This window comes from Eschrichtius robustus, chromosome 11 (genome assembly GCF_028021215.1).
Source record: "Eschrichtius robustus isolate mEscRob2 chromosome 11, mEscRob2.pri, whole genome shotgun sequence".
NCBI classification, from domain to species: Eukaryota; Metazoa; Chordata; class Mammalia; order Artiodactyla; family Eschrichtiidae; genus Eschrichtius; species Eschrichtius robustus.
Genome location: NC_090834.1, coordinates 74622899 through 74647032, shown reverse-complemented (window position 1 = coordinate 74647032; position 24134 = coordinate 74622899). Strand labels below are relative to the sequence as shown.

The 24134-nt window shown below is 38.5% G+C and overlaps 1 protein-coding gene across 1 annotated transcript in view; it reads left to right on the top strand.

The window, feature by feature from the left end:
* PIK3C2A (phosphatidylinositol-4-phosphate 3-kinase catalytic subunit type 2 alpha) overlaps positions 1–24134 on the top strand; it is a 102713-nt gene that overhangs the window by 7725 nt on the left and 70854 nt on the right. The window contains exon 2 of the mRNA XM_068554606.1: positions 21736–22875. Within this exon, the coding sequence (XP_068410707.1) occupies positions 21802–22875 (1074 nt within the window). The 5' untranslated portion in view covers positions 21736–21801. The remainder of the gene's footprint in view (positions 1–21735; positions 22876–24134) is intronic.

The window sequence follows — 24134 nt, the reverse complement described above, 5'->3', positions numbered from 1 at the left end:
TTCGTTGTGGTGTGCAGGCTTCTCACTGCGGTGGCTTCTCTTGTTGCAGAGCACTGGCTCTAGGCACACAGGCTTCAGTAGTTGTGGCATGCAGGCTGTAGAGCGCAGGCTCAGTAGTTGTGGTGCATGGGCTTAGTCACTCCGTGGCATGTGGGATCTTCCCAGACCAGGGCTCGAACCTGTGTCCACTGCATTGGCAGGCGGATTCTTAACCACTGCGCCACCAGGAAAGTCCCTATCCTTTTTTAAAATTATAGTCCATTCTAGTAGGTGTGAAGTGGTCTCTCATTGTGGTTTTGATTTGTGTTTCCCTAATGAATAATAATGTTGAGCATCTTTTCATGTGCTTATTGGCAGTAAGCTGCCTGGTTTTTTTTTGGCCATGCCACGCGGCTTGTGGGATCTTAGTTCCCCAACCAGGGATCAAACTTGCGCCCCCTGCAGTGGAAGCGCAGAGTCTTAACCACTGGACCGCCAGGGGAGTCCCTAAGCTGCCTTTTTAAATGGTAGGAACAGGGACTTCCCTGGTGGTCCAGTGGTTAAGAATCCGCCTTCCAATGCAGGGGACGCGGGTTCGATCCCTGGTTGGGGAACTAAGATCCCACATGCCACAGGGCAACTAAGCCCACGCGCCGCAACTACTGAGCCCACGCACTCTGGAACCTGCACACTGCACTGAAAGATCCCGCATGCTGAAACTAAGATCCCACACAGCCAAAAATAAATAAATAAATATTTTTTAAAAAATGGGACTTCCCTGGTGGCACAGTGGTTAAGAATCTGCCTGCCAATGCAGGGGACACAGGTTTGAGCCCTGGTCTGGGAAGATCCCACATGCTGCAGGGCAGCTAAGCCCATGCCCCACAACTACTGAGCCTGTGCTCTAGAGCCTGTGAGCCACAACTACTGAGGCCTGCGCGCCTAGAGCCTGTGCTCCGCAACAAGAGAAGCCACCACAATGAGAAGCCTGTGCACTGCAGGAAGAGTAGCCCCCACTCGCTGCAACTAGAGAAAGCCCACGCACAGCAGTGAAGACCAAATGCAGCCCCCAAAAAAAAAAAAAAAAAAGGTAGGAACATACTGATGGTTGTTCCAATAGTTGAACAGGTGTAATGCATGTCTTTTTTTTAATGTTTATTTTTTTGGTTGCATGGGGTCTTAGTTGCAGCAGGCGGGCTCCTTAGTTGCAACACATGGGCTCCTTAGTTGTGTCAAGTGAGCTCCTTAGTTGCGACACCAGGGTTCCTTAGTGCGGTTTGCCAGCTCCTTAGTTGCGGCATGTGGGCTCCTTAGTTTTGGCATGCAAACTCTTAGTTGCGGCATGCATGTGGGGTCTAGTTACCTTACCAGGGATCGAACCCGGGCCCTCTGCATTGGGAGCGCAGCGTCTTATCCACTGCACCACCAGGGAAGTCCCGTAATACATGTATTTTTTTATGCCTGTTATATACTAAGAATATATGTATATTATTTTATTTAACCCTGACTACACTGTAAGATATCTGTGTTTTACAGATGAGAAAACTAAGACAAAGGCAGATTAAGTAAATTGTTTAGGAATACACAGTTAATAAGAGGGAGGTCTGATATTTGAGCTTGGGTCCTGCTGCTACTTCATTTTCTTCTCTTTGTTATCACTGTTGTTCTATAAAACTAGTAATTTCATGTATTTGATGTCAAGTGAAAATAGAATTTTGTTAGCCATAGAAATTGATGGAGTTTAGGAGAAAAATTCCAGCAGTATTCATGTCAGTTTTTCATTATTATTCCCTCTTTGGTGATTCTCAGTTGCAATCCAGTTTTATTTTTTCCTACCTTAAGCCATGTTGGAAATGGAGGCATATACCATAACAGCGCAGAAGCTTACTGTTATTTGCCATGTTGGAATTGGGGTAATGTCAGAGTATATTTAATGATTCATGTTAAATGAATGGACAATAAAGTAGTCCAAAGTTCAGTAATTATCTTCACAAAGCAGTACTACTGTTGGGATTCTGGGTTAGATTGAAAACTGCTTTGTCAGTAAAATGTCTTTGAACAGGAACCTCTTGCTGTGACAGTATCCCCCCCTTTGTCCCCTTCCCAGACACATACAGTGATACGCATAAGCAGATATAGAAAGTTGTTCTGGATGAATGCTCTGGTTGTGAACCCCTTATGTGTAGAATGCTGCTCGTAAGAGCTGAAGGTGGTATAATGACTGCTCGTGCTTGTTAGACTACAGTGTAGCTGTTGATTTTTGTCAAAATGGGAGAATTAAGCCCTTTATTAATTGCTTATAGTATTGGGCAAAGCATAATTATAAGTGTGGTATAGAGGTTAAAGAATGCGAGAGCCAGGCTCGGCCCATACATCTTTAAACTTGTGAAGAACCTTGGGAAGGCTCTTTTCTTAGCTTTTCCCATGACTTCACTCTTTTCTTATGTCCAGGTTATGGTTCCAATTTCATCTTTTCCCTCATTCTACTATTAAAAATATTATCCCCCATCTAAGTCATTCTCTATTACATTACTTTTTTCCCCATATTTTATTTACTGTCTAAACTTATCTTTTTTGTTTGCTTGTTTAAATCAAGCCACTTAACATTTCCATTGCTGTCATCCTAATTCAAGTTATTACTGGTTCTTTCCTGTACCATTTCAGTTATTTGTTAATTGGCCTCCTGGTTTCCATTTTTGTTTTTATTACATCTGTTTTCCATAGAGCAAATAGAGATCTTTGAACAACGCAAATCACGTAAATGTCTTTGCATAAAACACACCTTTGGCTTCCTATTACGCCTAATAATTGAATATACTAGTTTTCCCCTCCTTGGCGGTATATTAAGTTTAATTATAAAAGTTCATATTGATAGATGGAGGTTTTAGGATTATTATTTTTTTGAGAGAAGATTTTTGATTTTGGATAATTGAGCTTGGTGGTTTAACTTATTCTTAATTCTTGTCAAAAACCATTTCACTAAAAATCCACACAGAAAAATTACGTTAGGTTGAAATAAGGAAGTTTTATTGTGGCATAACCCTAAACCTAGAAATATAACTGCACTTTTAACGTATCTAAATTTGGAGAAAAATGATTAAATTGTACAAGTGAAATTATTATAGAAACCTCCGTGGTTCTTTAGGAACAGACTCTCTAGATATTATATGTATATTTTAAAAAATTTTATTTATTTATTTATTTTGGCTGTGTTGGGTCTTAATTGCTGCGCGCAGGCTTTCTCTAGTTGTGGCGAGTGGGGGCTACTCTTCGTTGCGGTGTGTGGGCTTCTCACTGCCGTGGCTTCTCTTGTTGTGGAGCAGGGACTCTAGGCACACGGGCTTCAGTAGTTGTGGCTTGTGGGCTCTATAGCGCAGGCTCAGTAGTTGTGGCGCATGGGCTTAGTTGCTCCGCGGCATGTGGGATCTTCCCGGACCAGGGCTCCAACCCATGTCCTCCACATTGGCAGGTGGATTCTTAACCAGTGTGCCACCAGGGAAGTCCCTAGATATTATATTGATTTGACCTTAACTCCACCAATGTTAGTAAAACCTGAAGCTGTTTCTTTCAGGTAGTTGTTTAATCTGTATTACTCTGCAACCCCACTAGGTTAATTCTCTGGTATATTTTTCTTATTTTGTCTTCATGCAACTTAAGATTTGTTTGGTGATGTCTTTCTTCACTTATAGAAAGTTTGTGGCCATTTTCTCTTCAAATATTTCTTCTGTTCAGTCTCTCTATCCTCTCCTGGGACTCCAAATACATGTATGTTACACCATTTGAAATTGTCCCATAGAACTCAGGCATGCTATTTTACCTCTCCCCCTCTTTTTTTCTCTTTTAGTTTGAATATTTTCTTTTGATTTGTTTCTGAGTTTACCAGTCTTTTCTTTGTTGTTAAGTCCATCTAATTAATTCTTCATTTCTGATATATTTTTCCTTTCTAACATTTCTTTTTGGTTCTTTTTTTTAATAATTTGTACTACTGTGCTGTAATCCTCCTCTGCTTCATGTATATCATCTACCTTTTGTGCTAAATTTAGCATTTTCATGCTAATTACTTTAAAATTCCTATTTGACAATTTCAACATTTGGGCCATCTCTGTGTCTGCTTATTTTGACTGTTTCTTCTACCATGGGCCACATTTTCTTGTTTGTCTTATAATCTTTGATTATATGCCAGACAACTTACATAAAACAAGAGTAGATACTGAAGTTTACTTATTATTTACTTAATATTTGCCTCCAAAATGCCCTTTATTCTGTCAGGCCGTTAAATTGAGAAAGTTTGATTTATAAGTAAAATGGGTCTGTGCTTTGTTGCAGCTTTAATTTGATTCGATTCAACACTACATTGAATTACTTTGGGGCAGAATTATAACTTTCTCTTTAGCAGGATTTGGGATCTGAGCATTGACTTGATTCCAGAGAGTTGTTTTGCAGCCTAGCTGCCAGCTTTTTAGGTTGCTGGGAAGTTTCTTTGTTCTCTAGTCCTGCTTTCTGTGTCTCATGAGATCTCTGTCTTGCTTCCATTACCCCAGCCTCTGGAGGGCAGCTCTCTTACAGTCGGTAAAGGCCTGGAATGCCTTGGGGGGCTTTTTCTCATCTCTCCTGCTATGTCCTGAGCCATTGGTAGCTGAAAGCTTGGAGTGCTATGATGGATTTCTCCCTGCTCACCTCCCCGGTCTTTTTTAGGGGCGGTGGCTGCCTTGTACTTCAGGGAGGCCCATGAACCTCACAGGGGATCTCTTTCAGCTCTTCTGCCATGTCCCCAGCTTTCACTGTGCTAGCTGTGCCTTTAGTGAAGACCCATGGAAAAGATTTGGTGGGTGGGTACAGACTTGTTCTGTGTCTGGGGTTCCTTGTAATTCTTAATCTAGTGTTTTAGACCACTCAGACTTGCTTCTATCACTTCTTAGAATTGTAATCTGTCATGCTAGCCTGCATGTGACTGTTAAAAGTCTGGCTTATTTCTCCTTATTCCTGTGTACAGTGCATTCCTCCTCCTCCTGCTGTATCAGGGTTGAGAGTAGTGATGGGACTGCTTCTCCTGTGAAGGGTTTATCACTTTCTGGAATTTAATTTATTTGGTTTTTTATGTCCTCTACTCTCTGATGTCTTAAAACTATTTTTTTTTTTTTTTTAGCTTATTTACCTTGTTTTTCATTGTTGGCATGAGAGTGACAGTCTCTTGCCACTTTGTATATCCTCGTAAGAGAAAATCCCTCTATTACGTATTTATCACCTTTGTTTTAAAATAGCCTGCAAATGATGAAATATTTAAAACTCCACCAAAGTTTAGATAGTGAAGAGTAAATCTGGGCTTCCCTGGTGGTGCTGTGGTAAAGAATCTGCCTGCCAATGCAGGGGACATGGGTTCGAGCCCTGGTCCGGCAAGATCCCACATGTCGCGGAGCAACTAAGCCCGTGCGCCACAACTACTGAGCCTGCTCTCTAGAGCCCACAGGCCACAACAGCTGAGCCCACGTGCCGCAACTACTGAAGGCTGCACGCCTAGAGCCCACGCACCCCAATGAAGAGTAGCCCCCACTCGCTGCAACTAGAGAAAGCCCGCGCACAACAACAAAGACCCAACGCAGCCAAAAATAAATAGATAAATAAATAAATTTATATTAAAAAAAAGGTAAATCTGCTTTCCATCATTGGCTCTTCCCAGTCCTCCATTTTTAGTTATTGACTTAGTAGTTTCTTACCTCTATCACCTCAGTCTCCTAAGGTTTCTCTTCCTTTCCAAGTCAGACCCTTCCAACTATGCTTCTGATTCTCTTTTTCAACTCTACCCAGTATCTGAGCTAGTATTTATCTCCTGTCTCTTGTGCCTTTCAGTCTTTGTGCCCTGAATCCTTCTCTTCAACCTACCACATGTTGAAATCCTTTCCCATTTTAAACAGCCATTCCTGACACCTCCTCCTGTCTACCTAGTTCCTTTTACTGTCAAAGAATATGCCCTTTTTACTTCTAATTCCTTACTTTTTCAGTTTTCCATACTTATCTAAATCACTAATGAGGGTCTGGGGGTGGGGAATGAGGAGTGACTGCTAATGGGTAGAGTTACTTTGGGGGGTGATGAGAATGTTCTGAAATCTGGTAGTGGTGATGGTCACACAATTCTGAATATACCAAAAACAGCTAAATTGTATGCTTTAAGTGGATGAATTTATAATAAGTTAATTAGATCTCAGTAAAGTTATTAAAATAATCACAAATGAGGTCTTAAATCTAGAGTTTTTTCAGTCCTCATCCTGTGTAATCTCTGCAGTTTCTGACAATAGTGACATCTCCATTTTAGGATATCCTATTTCCTTATTTCTGTTACCAGTCTTTATACTTATCTGTTGTTTTCCTTTGACCTTTTGTTTCCTGTTTAAGTATTTGTGGCCCTCATGATTTCTCTTTTTCTCTCTTTGCTCTATGCATTATCCCAGTTCAGTCTCTACTTTTATGACTTCATTCAGTTCTTCAGTTTTGCATAGATAAGAAGGTTCATCTCTAGCCAAATCGCTCTGCTGAGCCCAAGGCCAGTATTTTAAATTAGCAAGTAGAGATGAACTGTATTTCCCAAAAGTACTTAAAATAATAATGTGTTTCAGTCTGTCTAAAAAACATGTTGCTCTGAAGAACCGTTCTGAAAATATGTACACGTGATTTTCTTCCCTCAGAGAAAGAAATTAATGGTTTATTATTTGGCACATTTAAGATGATTTCTAAGTACTTTAAATGAAAATGAATGCAACAAGAGTGGATTAAAAATCTGTTGTACCTCTTAGGTTAAAATATTAATTTTGAGTCTATTTTTGTGTACTCTTGAGTATATTACAGAATACCGAAGACACTCCACAGTGAAGAACTGCTTCCTCCTTGTTCCAGGACTGTTCTAGGTGCTTGGGGATGCAAGGATGAACCCAACAGATAAATCCCAGCTTCATGAATTTTATAGTCTAGTGGGGAAACATAGACAATAAAATAAATAAGTAAAATATACAGTATTTTGGATGGTACTGCATGCTAAGAAGAAAATAAGTAAAGTGCATAGGCAATTGAGTTAGAGAAAGTTGTGGTTATAACTAGGTTATCAGGGAGGACTTTACTCATATGTTACCTTCTCAATGAAGACTTGAAGGAGGCGAGAAAGCAAGTCATTCAGCTATCCAGGGGAAGAACAGTCCAGTCAGAGAAAACAGAAGAGCAAAACCTCTGAGTGAGAAACATGATGTATTTGAGGAACAAGGAGGCTCGTGTGACAGTAGCAGAGAGGAGAGTTGTAGGAGAGAAGAAATAGGGGACCAGATATTAGAGTGCCTCGTGGACTATTGTAAAGATTTTATCTTTTCTCTGAGATAGGAGCTGTTGCAAGTTCTGAGCATAGGGGTAAGATGATCTTTTTCAATATCACTCTGGCTGCTGTGTTGAGAATAGTGTGAAGGGGCAGGATGGAGGGGTGCTGGAGACAGTTTGGGAGGCTATTTCACTAATCCAGGCAAGAGATGATGGTTGGTCTAGGATGGTAGCAGGAATACAATGAAGAAATGCTCAAATTCAGAAATATTTGAAGGTAACGCCTCTAAGATTTTATGTACATATCCATAACTATCTCATAGAGCAGGGGTCCCCAACCCCCAGGCCGTGGACTGGTACCGGTCCGTGGCCTGTTAAGAACCGGGCTGCACAGCAGGAGGTGAGCGGTGGGCGAGGGAGCGAAGCTTCTTCATCTGCCGCTCCGCATTGCTCCCCATCACTCCCCATCACTCGCATTACCGCCTGAACCATTCCCCCCATCGCTCGCATTCCCGCCTGAACCATTCCCTACCCTCCCATCCCCCCACCGCCGTCCGTGGAAAAATTGTCTTCCAGGAAAGTGGTCCCTGGTGCCAAAAAGGTTGGGGACCGCTGTCATAGAGCCACTACCAAACATTGCTGCCTTCCTGATAAGCTATAATTGAATTAAGATTTTCTAATTTAATTCAAATAAGAAGCAAAATAAATAAACTGGGTATACATACAATGGTGAGAGTGTGCAGTCATCTATCTCAGTGATAGGAATATCTTACTATTCATTTTTAAATGTTTTACTTGTGTTTTTAAATGCAATGTATATTTTTTTACATAAATTGATCATGTTATGTGCAATGCCCATTAAGTGATTCACAGATGGTGGAAATTTGAAAAACCATATTTTATAGTTTGTTGTTTTCTTTTACAGTCTTAACGCTTTCCCCATATCCCTTAATGAGTTAGGGCAGTGTCCTTAATTTAGCCTATACATTGGCAAATGCAAAAGGACAGTATAGCTCTTGTATTTTTTTATGGCATCACTAAAAAGTTGAACTTCTTGTGTTCACATAATTTGCCACGTGTGGGTAAGAAAAAACCCCACATACTATTCATAATGCAGGTGTTCTTTATTTTTCACATACCATGTATAATACAGATATGAAAATGTATTTAAAATATGTGGGGAGTGGATTCTTTTTTATTGTGAAATAACACAGAAAAAAGTGCATAAATCGTATATGATTGTTTAACAAATAATTGTAAAACCAACACTTGTGTAACCAGTCACAACGTTAGAAACTAGAATGTTGCTGGTATTCCAGAAGTCCCCAGTGTACTTCTCCCTTATCATAAATCTCTTCCTCCCTCCATGAGTAACCACTATCCTAACTTTTGATAATCCTTTCCTTTTCTTTGAAGTTATACCCGTTATGTAAGCATTCTTAAACAATGTAGTTTAGTTTTTCATGTTTTTGAACTTTATGTGAATGGAATCGTTGTATGTATTTTTGTCTCTCCATTTGCTTAACATTATGTTTCTAAGCTTTATCCATTTTTTATGGTTCTAATTCGTTCATTGGCATTGATGTACAGAATTCCATTGAATGAACTACAGTATAATAAATAAACATTTGGTCTTTGTCCCTGGTTCCTGTCATGCAACTCCTAAAACTCTTGGAATCTCCAGACCATTGTCTTTTTGTATGCTAATAAGATGACTGTTGTCTGGGATCCCTAGATAGTTTCTGGATGAGGGCTGGTTGCCAGAAAGATCAAGGTGTGACTGCAGGTTTGAAACTTTCAACCCTACCCCCTGACCTCTGGGGAAGGGAGAGGAGCTAGAGATTGAGCTAATCAATGACCAGTGATTTAATCAGCCATGCCTATGTAATAAAATCTCCGTAAAAACTCTTTTTAAAAAAAACTTGTTATTTTATATTTGAATATAGCTGATTTTTAAAAAATATTCATTTATTTATTTGGCTGAGCCCTGTCTTAGTTGTGGCATGCAGGATCTTTAGTTGCGGTATGTGAACTCTTAGTTGCCTCATGTGGGATCCTAGTTCCCTGACCAGGGATTGAACCCGGGCTCCCTGCATTGGGAGCGTGGAGTCTTAACCACTGGACCACCAGGGAAGTCCCTGGAATATAGCCGATTAACAATGTTATGATAGTTTCAGTGCACAGCAAAGTGACTCAGCCATACGTATACATGTATCCATTCTCTCCCAAACTGCTCTCCCATCCAGGCTGCCACATGACATTGAGCAGAGTTCCCTGTGCTATACAGTAGGTCCTTGTTGGTTATCCATTTTAAATACAGGAGAGTGTACATGTTGATCCCAAACTCCCTAACTTTCCCTCCACCCTTCCCCCCGGTAACCATAAGTTTGTTCTCTAGGTCAGTGAGTCTGTTTCTGTTTTGTAAATAAGTTCATTTGTATCATTTCTTTTTAGATTCCACATATAAGGATATCATGTGCTATTTCTCTTTCTCTTCTCTGACTGACTTCACTCAGTATGACAATTTCTAGGTCCATCCATGTTACTGCAAATGGCATTATTTCATACTTTTTAATCAATGACTAGTGTTTTAATCAACCATGCCTATATAATAAAATCTCTGTAAAAACTCTTAAATGATGGGGTTCAGGGAGCTTCCAGGTTAGTGAACACACTGTGGTGCTGGGAGGGTGGTACTTCAGAGAAGCCATGGAACCTCCGAGCATTTTCCCACCCCCAACTTTGCCCTACACATTTCTTCCTTTGGTTGTTCCTGACTTGTTTACTCTATAATAAACTGGTAATGGTAAGTAAGCTGTTTTCATGTGTTCTGTGAACCTTACTAGCAAATAATCAAACCTGAGGTGGGATCCTGGGAGCCCCTGATTTGAACCCAAGTTGGACAGAAGTGTGGGTAACCTGGGTATCCAGTACTTGAGACTGGCATCTGCAGTGAGAGCACTCTTGCGGGACTGCGCCTGTAAACCTGTGGAGTCTGACATTAACTCTGGGTAGTGTCTGAATTGAATCGAATTGTGAACACCCATTTGGTGTCTGGGAGAGTTGGAGAACTGGTTGTTGGTGTGGAAAATCCTGTACATTTGGTGTCAGAAGTGATGTGAGTAGAAACAGACCATGAACGTATTCTCCTTCATCCGTGTTTGGACAGGTGAAGATTAGGGTTATTTCCTATTTGGGGTAATATGTGCAGTGTTATTTGAAGGTTCTTATGTACATAGTTTGTGCACATATACATGAATTTCTCTAGGGTATATACAGTGGAATGTAATTGCTGGGCCATAAAGTAAGGGTATCTTCAGTTTTTCTATATATGACCCGTGTTTTCTTTCTTTTTTTTTAAAATATTTATTTATTTATTATTTTTGGCTGTGTCAAGTCTTAATTGTGGTATGTGGGATTCTTCGTTGTGGCACGTGGGCTCTTCGTCGCGGCATGCAGGATTCTCTCTAGTTGTGGTAAGCTGGCTCCAGAACACACGGGTTCAGTAGTTGCAACAAGCATGCTTAATTGCCCTGTGGCACGTGGGAATCTTAGTTCCCAGACCAGGGATCGAACCTGCGTCCCCTGAATTGGAAGGCGGATTCTTAATCACTGGACGACCAGGGAAGTCCCTGATCTGTGTTTTCTGAAACAGTTGTACCAACTTAAATTTTCCCATTGTTTCATATTTTTATCACTTAGTATTATAAGATTTAATTTTTTTCCCCAGGGTTGTATGTGTGTTGTGGTATCTTACTGTGGTTTTTTTAAAAAATTTATTTTGTTTATTTTTATTTTTGGCTGTGTTGGGTCTTCGTTGCTGCACGTGGGCTTTCTCTAGTTGCGGCGAGCAGGGGCCGCTGTTCATTGAGGTGCACGGGCTTCTCATTGCGGTGACTTCTCTCGTTGCCAAGCACGGGCTCTAGGTGCGTGGGCTTCAGTAGTTGCGGCACACTGGCTCAGTAGTTGTGGCTCGTGGGCTCTAGAGCGCAGGCTCAGTAGTTGTGGCGCATGGGCTTAGTTGCTCCGTGACATGTGGGATCTTGCCGGACCAGGGCTCGAACCCGTGTCCCCTGCATTGGCAGGTGGATTCCTAACCACTGTCCCACCAGGGAAGCCCCTCTTACTGTGGTTTTAATATGCATTTCCCTGATTACTTATAAGATCGAACCTTTTTTCAGATATTTATTGGTCATTGGATTTCTTTTTCGTGAAGTTCTTGTCTTTGCCCATTTTTCTTTTAGATTGGTTTTTTTGTTTTTTAATTTGTAGCAGTTATATAATCCAGGATTTGGGTCCTTTTTACATGTTAAAAATATCTTCCTTTCTGTGGCTTGTTTTTATCATTCTCTTTGGTGTCTTTTTTTCCTTTTTTCTTTTTCTTTTTTTAAAATGTGTAGTTGATTTACAGTATTGTGTTAATTTCAGGTGTACAGCACTCTTTGGTGTCTTGATGTACAGAAGTTCTGGATTTTACTGTAGTCAAATTTATTACTTTTTTCCTTATGGTTAGTGCTTTATATATCTTACTTAAGAAATTTTTCCTTTCTCTGATTCTAAAAACTATAGTTTTTCCTTTCAAAGTTAGGTGTTTGGCTTGCCTTGAGTTGATTTTTGCCTAAGGAGTGAAGCAGGAGTCCATTTCATTTCCCTCTATTTGTTCTAGTACCATTTATTGAAAAGACAGTTTTCCCTGTGCTCTGAAATGCCACTTTTGTCTTAAATCAGGTGTCTATGTAGGTGTGTGTCTGTTTCTGGGCTCTTACTTAACATGTTCTTTAGATTTGTCTCTTCCTGCATAAATACCATACTATCCTAAGTAAAATTAGCTTTATAATGAGTCTTTATTGGGTAGAGCAAGGCCTCCCACCTTGTTCTTTTTCAAGAGGGTCTTGGCTATTTTGGCCCTTTTGGCTACTGTATAAAATTTGGAATCACCTTGTCAAATTTTATCTTAAAAGTCTGTTTGAATTTTGATTGGGATTGCATTGAACTTGTAGATCTGTTTCAGGAGTGGTGGCATCTTTATAAAATTGTCTTCAAATCTGTAAACATGGAAAAATATCCATTACATTCAAATAGTCAATATTTGTCAGTAAACTTTAAAATTTTCCCTACAGATTTTTTTTTTTTTAATAAATTTACTTATCTATTTATTTTTGGCTGCGTTGGGTCTTCATTGCTGCCCGTGGGCTTTCTCTAGTTGCGGCGAGCGGGGGCCACTCTTTGTTGCAGTGTGTGGGCTTTTCATTGCGGTGGCTTCTCTTGCTGTGGAGCACGGGCTATAGGCATGCGGGCTCAGTAGTTGTGGCACGTGGGCTCAGTAGTTGTGGCACGTGGGCTCAGTAGTTGTGGCTCGTGGGCTCTAGAGCACAGGCTCAGTAGTTGTGGCACGCAGGCTTAGTTGCTCTGCGGCATGTGGGATCTTCCTGGACCAGGGCTCGAACCTGTGTCCCCTGCATTGGCAGGTGGACTCCTAACCACTGCACCACCAGGGAAGCCCCAGAAATTTTTATTACATGTATTATTAGTTGGTGGATTTCATGTGTTTGAATGTGTTAGTGTAAATATTGCTTTTTTGAAGACTGCTTTTTCTAACCATTCCTTGCTGGGTATATGGAAATACAATTGATTTCTGTATCATATCCAGTAATCTTGCTAAACTCTGGCATGTAATTCTGTTAATTATCTGCATATTCTTTGGAGTTTTTACTTTATCTGTATGTAATGTTGTTTCTTCCTACGTGATCCTAGCTCTTATTTCTTTCTCTTGCATTTCTGTGCTGTCTAGGAGTCTATAAAATGTTGAATAAAAGTGGTGGTGGGCATCCTGGTTTTTGTTCATAGACAGAGGGAAAGCTTTAAAGGTTTTACAATTAACTGTGATTTTTGTTGATACTTCTTATCAAGTAAGGAACTTCCCTTCTGTTCATAGTTGGCTAAGAATATCTGTTGAGGCGAATATATGCTTTTCCTAATTTAATTCTTTAATTATTGATGTGGTAAATTGCATTTTGTATTTACTACTAAGTTTGGTTTGCTGTTATTTTGTTTAGAACTTTTTGTGTTTATGTTCATGAGTAAGACTGGTTTATAATTTTCTTGTCTCATCCTTGCCTGGTTTTGTTATCAAAGTTAGAGTAATTTTATAAAATGTTTGGGGAACGTACCTTCTTGTCTGTTCTCTGGAAGGGTTTGTGAAAGGTTGTTATTGTTTATTATATGAAGCCAGTGAAGACATCTGACCTTGCAGTTTTCTTTGATGAAAAATTTTTTGGCAACTAACTCAATTTCTTTAATGGTTATAAGATTATTGAACTTTCTATTTTCTATTTGAGTCAGTTTCAGTAAGTTACTATCCTCTAGGAATTTGTCTACATTTTAAAATTTATTTGCTTAAACTTAATAATATCCTCGTTATCTTTCTAATGTCTGCTGCATGTGTTGGATGTCCCTTTTTTATTCTTGATATTGTTTTTTAAAAAAATTTATTTATTTATTTATTTTTGGTTGCATTGGGTCTTTGCTGCGCTGTGGGCTTTCTCTAGTTGCAGCGAGTACTTTTCCTTGCGGTGTGCAGGCTCCTCATTGCAGTGGCTTCTCTTGTTGCAGAGCACTGGCTCTAGGTGCACGAGCTTCAGTAGTTATGGCACATGGGCTCAGTAGTTGTGGCACAGGGGCTTAGTTGCTCTGTGGCATGTGGGATCTTCCTGGACCAGGGCTCGAACCTGTGTCCCCTGCATTGGCAGGCGGATTCTTAACCACTGTGCCACCAGGGAAGTCCCTTGATATTGTTTATTCCTGTCTTATTTTCTTCTTGATCGGCATCACAAGATATCTTATTAGTGTTTTCAAAAGAACCAACTTGCAGTTTTGTTGGTCTTCTCTGTTGTATACTTTTGGTGTTTTGGTTTGGTTTGGTTTGTTTTGCTTTGCTTTGGGGTTGTTGTTTGGTTTTTTTTTTTTTTTTTTGCTGCACCACGTGGCTTACAGAATCTTAGTTCCCCGAACTCGGGGCCTCCTGCAGTGGAAGCTTGGAGTCCTAACCACTGGACTGCCAGGGAATCCCTCTGTTGTATATTTTTTATGCCACTTAATTTCTTCTGTGGTCTTTATTCCCTTTCTTCTACTTTTTTTTTTTTTTTAACTACTTTTATTTTGCTGTTACTTTTCTACTTTCATGAGATGGATGCTTAGTTCATTAAGTTTTCAACCTTTCCAGGTTTCTAGCACCATTTAAAACTCTAAATTTTCCTTTATCTACTGTTGCATGTATCCAGCAAATTTTGGTATGATGAATATTTTTTTTCCTTTATCTGTGTGTTTATTATCAGTTTAGTATAAAATTAGGTTTAGTATAACTTTTAAATTGCTATTGCCTCAACATGAGTAAGGGTAAGTGTCTTTACTTTTTTGTGAACTGCTCATTCAAACTCTTTGTCCATCTTTCCATAGGGTTGTTTTTCTTTATGGGCTTTATGTTATATATTACTAAAATTAGTTCTTTCTCTGTGATATGAGTAGCAAATATTTTTTCCCAGTTTGTTTTTTCATTGACATTTTTAATGGTCAAGTTATTTTTATTTTACTTTTCAGCACCTAGAACAGTGCCTGATTCATAAATATACACCCAATGAATATTTACTGAGGAAATGAATAAATTCATTGGTGCTTGTTTGCCAAACAAAAGTTATTTTTTTAAATGTTTATGTACTTGAATTCTCTTATGGCTTCTAGGTTTTTGAATCACATTACAGCAGCCTTTTTTATGCTGGTGTTATGTAGGAATTCTCTGTTTCTTTGGTTTTATGATTCTTTTTTTAACAGTTAAATATTTAATCTCTTTGTAATTTATCCTGTGTGGTCGATTGTGAACACATTTCTCTATGAAATGTTAACAATTTTCTAATTGTAAAAAGATTAATTGGAGGGACTTCCCTGGTGGTCCATTGGCTAAGACTCTGCACTCCCAATGCAAGGGGCCCCAGGTTCAATCCCTGGTCAGGGAACTAGATCCCGCATGCCACAACTAAGAGTTTGCATGCCGCAACTAAAGATCCCGTGTGCAACAACTAAAAGATCCCGCATGCCACCACTGAAGATCCCGCCTGCTGCAACGAAGATCCTGCATGGTGCAGCTAAGACCTGATGCAGCTAAGACCTGGCACAGCCAAATAAATAAATAAATAAATATTTTTAAAAAGATTAATTGGAAATTATGTACTTTAAAAATACAGAAGTTACAAGGGATGATAAGGCCTTAGTTAAAAAGTTGTATGTTATCTATGGGGCATAAAAAAATAAAAATTTTCTTCTCCTGAGAGATAACTAATGGGCAATTGAGATATGTTATTGACTTGAGGGCAGGGGTAACTTTTGGTAAAATAAAGTTTTCCTTACCATCCAGAAAGTAATGATGCTTGTTCACCGTGCTTTTTGTTTCTTTCCTCATAAAGTCTAACCTTGTGTTGTCCACTAGCCACCTTTGTGTTGAGCACTTGGTGTGTGGCTAGTCTAAGTTGAAATGTGGTTAGTGTAAAATATATACCAGATTTTGAAGACTTAGTATAAAAAAATGAAAGTACAGTATCCCATTCATTTTTTTATATTGATTACCTCTTTATAATATTTTGGATATATTGGATTAAACAAAGTTTATTATTAAAATTAATTTCATCTGTTTCTATTAATGTAGCTATAAAAAAATTTAAATTTCATATGTGACTTGCATTCTATTTCTGTTGAACAATGCTACTCTAACCTAATCTCATCGAAAACTGGACATTCTTCTTTTTTGTCTTTTTGACAGATTTGTACAGTGCCTAATAACAAAGTACTTGATTATTATTATTTTTTTGGTCATATGAGTTCTTTTCCCCCTCCATGAATCAATTAGAGATAGAATATGCTTTTCTAACGCAGTTTGTCTGTCTGTTTGTTTTAAAGCACAAATGGAGCCCCTCTCTCCTATTTTTACTTTTCTGTTGCCACCTCTCTCCCTCCTAGTTTTCAAGATAATTTTCTCCCACTACTTGTTTTTTTTTTTTGATATTTATTTATTTATTTGGCTGAGCCGGGTCTTAATTGCAGCACATGGGATCTTCATCGCGGCATGCAGGATCTTTCATTGTGGCATGTGGGCTCAGTAGTTGCAGCGCACGGGCTCTCTAGTTGTGGTGCATGGGCTCAGTAGTTGCAGCATGCGGGCTCTCTAGCTGTGGCGAGCGGGCTTTAGAGCATGCAGGCTTAGTTGCTCCGCAGCATGTGGGATCTTAGTTCCCCGACCAGGTATCGAACCCTCGTCCCTTGCACTGAAAGGTGGATTCTTAACCACTGGACCACCAGGGAAGTCCCACCACTCGTTTATTCTAAACTCAACCACGTGATTTTTCAGTTTTAGTTGAATTATTAATAAATGAGTTCTTTCAGTCTGTTTTGTTTGTTTCAGAGTTTAGTTTCTCTGACAAAAGAAATGGTGTCTTAAGTTCTCTAGTCACTGATGCATTATGCATTCATTCAACAACTGTAGTATAAGTTTGAGAGTAGAGGGTAAATAAAATAAGAATTCATGCCTGCAGTGAAATTATAAATTTGCTAGTCATCTGGTGATAATTAACTGATAAATTGATATATATTATAGCTAAATAGCAGTATTAACTACTTCATGGTAGAATTAAAAGAAAATTTATTAATGCAGACAGAAATAACCCTAGGATTGAGGAAGAAAGTTGGTATTTATAAAGGATAAGATATGTCTAGACACTTATTGATTCCACATAACTGTTAACATGAAAATACATTGTAGTGAATTAGCACTGCCTGGATTTGAGTTCTAATTTCGCCACTTGCTAGCTGCTATGAGCTTGGGCAGATTATATGTTTGTATACTAGGGATAATAATAGTAGCTACTTAATAGAATTTGTGAGGATTAAATTAGTTAAAATATTGCTTAAAGCAATTTTTGGCATATAGTATCTATATATCTTCAAACACAGGTCTATGTATAGATAGAGATATGTAGATATTTTCTAGAGTTTTAACAAACATTTAACTGCAGTCTTCATAATTTTATTTTTAGTAGTGGCATAATATTCAATCCATGGAGGTACCATAATTTATTTTTCTTTGAGATTCATTTTCATTTTAAAGGAGAATATTTATATTGTTGAACTCAAATAATTGTTTTTCCATTTTCTTAGGTATCTTGAATTTTAAGATTAGAAAGCATTTAGATGGGTAGCAGGACTGACTTGTTTTATTTTTGTCTGAGATTTAAATTTAAATTGTAAATGAATGTTAGAAGAAGCCAAGAGCTTTTAAATTAATTCACTTGGGTCTGCAAATAGTATCCAAAAGTTTAACTGAATAGTTTAATTGACCTCTTTTGAAGAATTTTAAAGCAGCTACAGCCTTGTGATCTGCACTGAGTTCCTTTATGTTGGGAAATTTTTGGCAGATGGTATACAATCATCATTCAAAAACAAGTTATATTGTCTTTCCCTGCTTGAATTGGGGGAACATTAGCATGGAACATTTCATTTTGAATGAGCATGTTGGAAGTTATTTCCTGCTAAATGTTTGTCATCAAGTGAAGTTTTATTTTCAAAAATTAATGGAGCATGTCAGTGCAACAGCCTTAGAAAAATAGCTGAGGCACAGGGTTACTTTTGGACAGCCGTTTAAGTCCTTTATTATTATCTGAGTATACATGCATAATAATCTTTTGGGAAACTAAAATACAGTATTTTTTTAAGGCCCCAAACTTTAAAATATGGTATTTAGCTGCTAACAGACAGCTGTTACCGGCTACTTAGAGTTGTATTTACTTTAGCATATACTACTTTGAGTTGGAACTAGGGATAGAGCAAGCAAATGTATTGGTGATGTATAAAAACATCACCAATATGTATAAAAACACCACAAATGAAACGACTCATTTCTCTCATCATATATCCATACTCTTGTGCCATCTGAAATCCCTTCTCCAAGACTCCAATAGCCTTCATTCCCTCCTGTTAAAACACATGTTAATTAAATTAAGTTCCATATTTATTACGCAAGGTGCTTTTAAATGTAGTGGGGAAGAAAAAAATGAACAAACTAGGCTTCCCTGCTTAAGAAGCTTATTCTAGTCTGTTTCGGTAGACATACAGGTTACAGATTCTGTGTTAATCAAAATACTTTTGGTTATCATGGAAAAAAGTAATTTTAAACTGGCTTACGCAAGGAGAGGGATTTATTGGCTTACATAAATGAAAAGACTGGCCTTGGACATGGGTTGGATCCAGATGTTTAATGTAATATCTAGAATTTATCTAATTTATCTTAGCTCTGCTTTCTTCTGGCTTGGGTTCATTCTCAGGTAATATCTCCTCAAGCGGTGGCAAAGATGGCCAGAACAGCTCCAGGCTTACATCCTACCAGCTTAGCAACCTCAATGATAAGCTTCTTTTCCAAATAGTTCCAGAAATTCTGTAGTTAACTCTGGCCAGACTTGGATCTTCTGGAGTTGGGGTAGGGTCGAGGGGGAGTAAGGATGGTCCAGCTCAATTCAAAGTAGATGAAACAAAAGAAAGACAAGTGGTGTCCAAAAGTTATAGATTCTACTACCAGAAGAAAGGATGCTGAGCATGCAAAAACAGCATACAAAAGTTAAGATAAAAATTTTTAGTTGAGCTAAAAAGATAAATTCTGGTAGGAGCTGCTTAAGTAAAGCCTCAGACAGGAGACTGTATTTTGAATTGGGCCCTGAAGGACAAGTAGAATTTTTCTAAGGCAGAGTAAGTAAAGAAAGGACTTTCTAGGTCACTCATTTGAGAAGTTTGGCAGTGAAAGGAGAAAATTAAAATGAAAGCTCCTGGAGTCTAAAGGGGAATGTTCAAATTTTTTCCCCTCAGTATGGAGAAAACTTGAGCATTTTTATGGTAGAGGAGCAGAAGCAAGTAAAGGAGAAATTGATAATACAAAGGAGGCAGTCATTCATAAAGAAGGGGAATTCAATAGGATTAAGGATATAAGTGGAGGGGGCATCCTTAGAAAGGAAAAGGGGCTGTTCATTCTCTGAGGATGTGTGAAGGAAGGTAGTAGTGGTAACTGTGGAGGTTAAAACAGAAATTTTCTATTAAATATGTAAGTGGCTTCAGTTTTGTTTTCTAAAAGTAAGAAGAAAAGGTTTATCAGTTATCTATTCCTATGTAACAGACCATTCCAAAATGATTTTGTGGGTTAGCAGTTTGACTTGAACTCAAGCTGGGTGGTTTCTTCTGCTGGTCTTGCCTTGGGTCACTCATGTGGCTGTGGTCATCTCAACTGTGGACAGATGGTCTAAGATGGTGTCTGCACTCACATGTTTGGTGGTTGATGCTGGCTGTTGGCTGGATCTCTTTCTCTTTGTGCTCTCTCATCCTATGTGAGCATTTACATGGCAGTGGCTGCACTCAGGGAAGGAAGAGCTGAAGCAGTTGGGCCTCTTATGATAGGCTTAGAACTCTCACAGTGTCAACTCTTCCACATTTTGTTGGTCAAAGCAAGTCACAAGGCCAGCTGAGATCAAGTAGAGAAATAGACCCCACCTCTTTATGGGAGGAACAACAAAGTCGCATTGCAGAGTGGGTGTATATACGGGAATGGGAAGAATTTGTACCCATTCCCCCCCACCCAACATTTTATTGTGAAAACTTTCAGTCACGAGGCCAAGCTGAAAGAATTTCAAAGTGAATACCCGCATATCTACCACCTAGATTCTACTATTAACATTTTCCTATACTTGCTTTATCATTATTTATCCATGTATCATCCCTCTATCAATTTATCTTATTTTTGATGCATTTCAAAATAAATTGTAGATGTTAGTACTTTTCTCTAAGTACTTCATGCATATTTAGCAAGTCAGTGTTCAGTTTTTTCTTTCCATAAAACATTTACGTACAGTGACGTGTACAAACTTTAAGTGCACATCATGCCTAGTTTTGCAGCCTGCCAGGGAAGGGAAAAATTTGGAATAGCTTTTCAGTGAAATGCCTCAGAAACTCAACTGTAGTTGTATAAAAGAATTGCAGATGATGTCTTTCTTGACTACCTTTCTTCATGTCCTCATCACTAATAATTTTTTCATTTAGTATACCTCAACACTTAGGATTTTCATTTGTGTTACATTAATTTGAATTCACTTTGGACATTTCCCTACATACTTTCATTAAGCATTTATTGAGCACATATTGTAAATAAGCACTGTACTAGAAAAAGGATGTAAACAGGCGCTCTCTTGCTTTATAGGTATTCAAACTAGGTGTATCTCAAATCAGATCAGATTAATAGTAGATGCCATTTATTTAATGCTTATGCTTAAGGCCAATGATAGACACTTTTAGTTGCATTGTTTCATTTAATCCTTTGTAATTTAGGAAATAGATACTTTTTCATATTTTAAAAGTTAGGAAACTAGGCATGTGGAAAAGTTATCACTTGCCCAAGGTCTTACAGCATCATAAATAAAGGTGATGTGACTCCAGAACCCACATTTAATCCCTGTATCGTATTGATTAGAAGCAGGAAATGTGCCCTCTGTTGCACAGTAGATAACTAACCCTTTAATTGGTCATTTTGCTTCATAGGGTAATCTTGATCTGAATTAAGTGTTTATTTTAAATAGAGGAGTATAAATGTTTATTAACTGATCATGAGAAAGTTTAATAAACTATCTTCTAGTTTATGAATAGATACTTTAGCAATTGGAAAAGGAGAAATTTTAGTATCATAACTATTGATTTAACTGCAGATAATCAGAATAGAAGTGTGATCAGAACTATGTGACAAATTCAGCCATAATTTAACCTTTGAGTGGAGTATTACAGTTTCTTATAGCCTTAACACTTATCATATTATTCTAATCTATGTTACAGTATACATTTTTAAAATTTCTAGAATATTATAAGCCCTTAATTTTTCATATGATGATTTGATAAAATAATAGTTACTTGATTTTATTTACTAGGTGTTGAATACTTTTATTGCTAATTGGCTTTTGAGCAATTTTACAAATAGTAAAAGATTGAAACCATTTTGACTTGCTATTTGCATAACAGTAAACCGTGTCTGAACTCTTGAAAATTTGTGACTAGCACTTAAGCCATTTTATGCCAAGAATTCTGCCAGAAGTGCAACTGGTTAATGGCAGCCAGTGTGACAACTGAAGTGACAGCTTCTTGAGTTCATTTACTGTGTTAGCTTTCCTGTTAGGTCAGGGAATGGGATAAAGTCATGTATGTTTAAACATTTCTCTTAACCCAACAGTGTATAAGGTGTTTTAAAAGTGTTCCTTCACCAAGATTTTCCCTATTTCATTTCATTTCGTGGTCTGTTTGTGACATTAAATCCTAAATCATATGTGGTAGGTTACAAACAAAACAAATTCATGTTTTAAAAATCTAATCGAGTGTTATATTTATTTTTACGTGCAGGTCTTGCTATTTTGGAAGCTACAAGAAAAAAAATAGATTGGAGAAGGTTTGGTCTTTTAAGTGGACATGGCTCAGATATCCAACAACAATGGGTTTAAGCAATGTTCATCTTCACATCTGGAACCAACAAGAACAAAAGATGTGGACAAAGAAGAAGCATTACAGATGGAAGCAGAGGCTTTAGCAAAACTGCAAAAGGATAGACGGGTGACCGATAACCAGAGAGGCTATGAGTGGTCAAGCAGCACCAGACAAAAAGCACAAGTTTATAGCAAACAGGATTATGATCTCATGGTGTTTCCTGAATCAGATACCCAAAAAAGAGCAGTAGATATTGATGTAGAAAAGCTTACCCAAGCTGAACTTGAGAAACTATTGCTGGATGACAGTTTCGAGACTAGAAAAACACCTGTATTGCCAGTTACTCCTGTTCTGAGCCCTTCGTTTTCAGCACAGCTCTATCTTAGACCTGCTATTCAGAGAGGACAGTGGCCACCTGGATTATCTGGGCCTTCCAGTTACTCTTTACCTTCTGTTTACCAGTCAACTTACAGTAGTAAACAGACTGTATTCCAAAATGGCTTCAATCCAAGAATGCCTACTTTTCCATCCACAGAACCTATATATTTAAGACTTCCAGGACAGTCTCCATATTTTTCATATCCTTTGACACCCACCACACCCTTTCATCCACAAGGAAGCTTACCTATCTATCGTCCAGTAGTCAGTCCTGACATGGCAAAGCTGTTTGACAAAATAGCTAGTACATCAGAATTTTTAAAAAATGGAAAAGCAAGGACTGATTTGGAGATAACAAATTCAAAAGCTACTATCAGCAATCTACAGGTATCTCCAAAGTCTGAAGATATCAGTAAGTTTGACTGGTTAGACTTGGATCCTCTAAGTAAGCCTAAGGTGGACAATGTAGAGGTATTGGACCATGAAGAAGAGAAAAATATACCAGGTTTGCTAGCAGACGATCCTTGGGATGCTGTTCTTCTTGAAGAGAGATCACCAGCAAGTTGTCACCTTGAAAGAAAGGTGAATGGAAAATCTCTTTCTGGGGCAACAGTAACAAGAAGCCAGTCTTTAAATATTCGAACAACTCAGCCTACAAAAGTCCAGGGCCAAATATCTCAGGTATAGTCTTTTCTTCTTAACTTCTCAAACTTAGTGTAACAGAGAATTCATATTTGTGTACATAATTTATTTGGTAAAAGAAATATTTTTTATGTTGAATCTTGTTTTCTTTATTCTTAAGTATACTGTGAATGTTAGATTGTGTGGTAAAGGATTAAATGTGTTTAGGCAAATTGAAAAAAAAAATTTTAATTAAAAATTTTTTAATTAAAAATTAAAAAAAAAATTTTTGGCTGTGGTGGGTCTTTGTTGCTGCACGTGGGCTTTCTCTAGTTGCGGTGAGCAGGGACTGCTCTGTCGCAGTGCACAGGCTTCTCATTGCAGTGGCTTCTCTTGTTGTGGAGCATGGGCTCTAGGCACACGGGCTTCAATAGTTGCAACGTGTGGGCTCAGTAGTTGTGGCATGTGGGCCCTAGAGTGCCCGGGCTTCAGTAGTTGCGGCGCGTGGGCTCAGTAGTTGTAGCGCGCAGGTTCTAGGGCGTGCGGGCTTCAGTAGTTGCGGCGCGAGGGTTCAGTAGTTGTGGCTTGTGGGCGTAGTTGCTCTGCGGCATGTGGGATCGTCCCAGACCTGGGATCGAACCCGTGTCCCCTGCATTGGTAGGCAGATTCTTAACCGCTGCACCACCAGGGAAGTCCCAGGCAGATTGAAAAATTGCTTACTATTAATATTATCTTTTCTAGGATTGTGAATTTTGAAAACCTATAATCAAGGATCTGGCTTTCACTGATAGGCATTAAAAATAATTTTTATCTGTCTCTCCTTGTCCATTTATTATATGTGGTCCTACTTTCTTTTCCTTATTGCCTTTATTTTTCAGGGTAAATAAGTAATTTTGGTTTTTAACCCCATTATAGAAATTCTCATGTATATTGTTTTGTTGTTTTTAACCATGAATGAATGAATGAGTAGAAGAAAGGGAGGGAGGGAGGAGGGGAGAGAGGAAGGAAGGAAGGAAGGCCCCAGAGAGATGGGAGAAAAGCCATTTAAAGGACTCTCTTTAAACACCTGTATTGATACAAGTGAAGAAAAGAACTGTAGTCTATATAGCATAGTTGCTGAGTCCGTATAGTCTTACTGTCTGGAAAAATTAGTTAAGGGTGCCTGAGACAGGATGTCTTCTCTTAGAAGAGAAGCAGCAGGGTTTAGACTTTTCCTTTCCATATATAGTATACCACTGAAGATTTGTATTTTGCTCTTATGGTATCTGTGGATTCTAGGAATGTTTAAGCCTCATTCTTACCTTAATGTGAATCATATC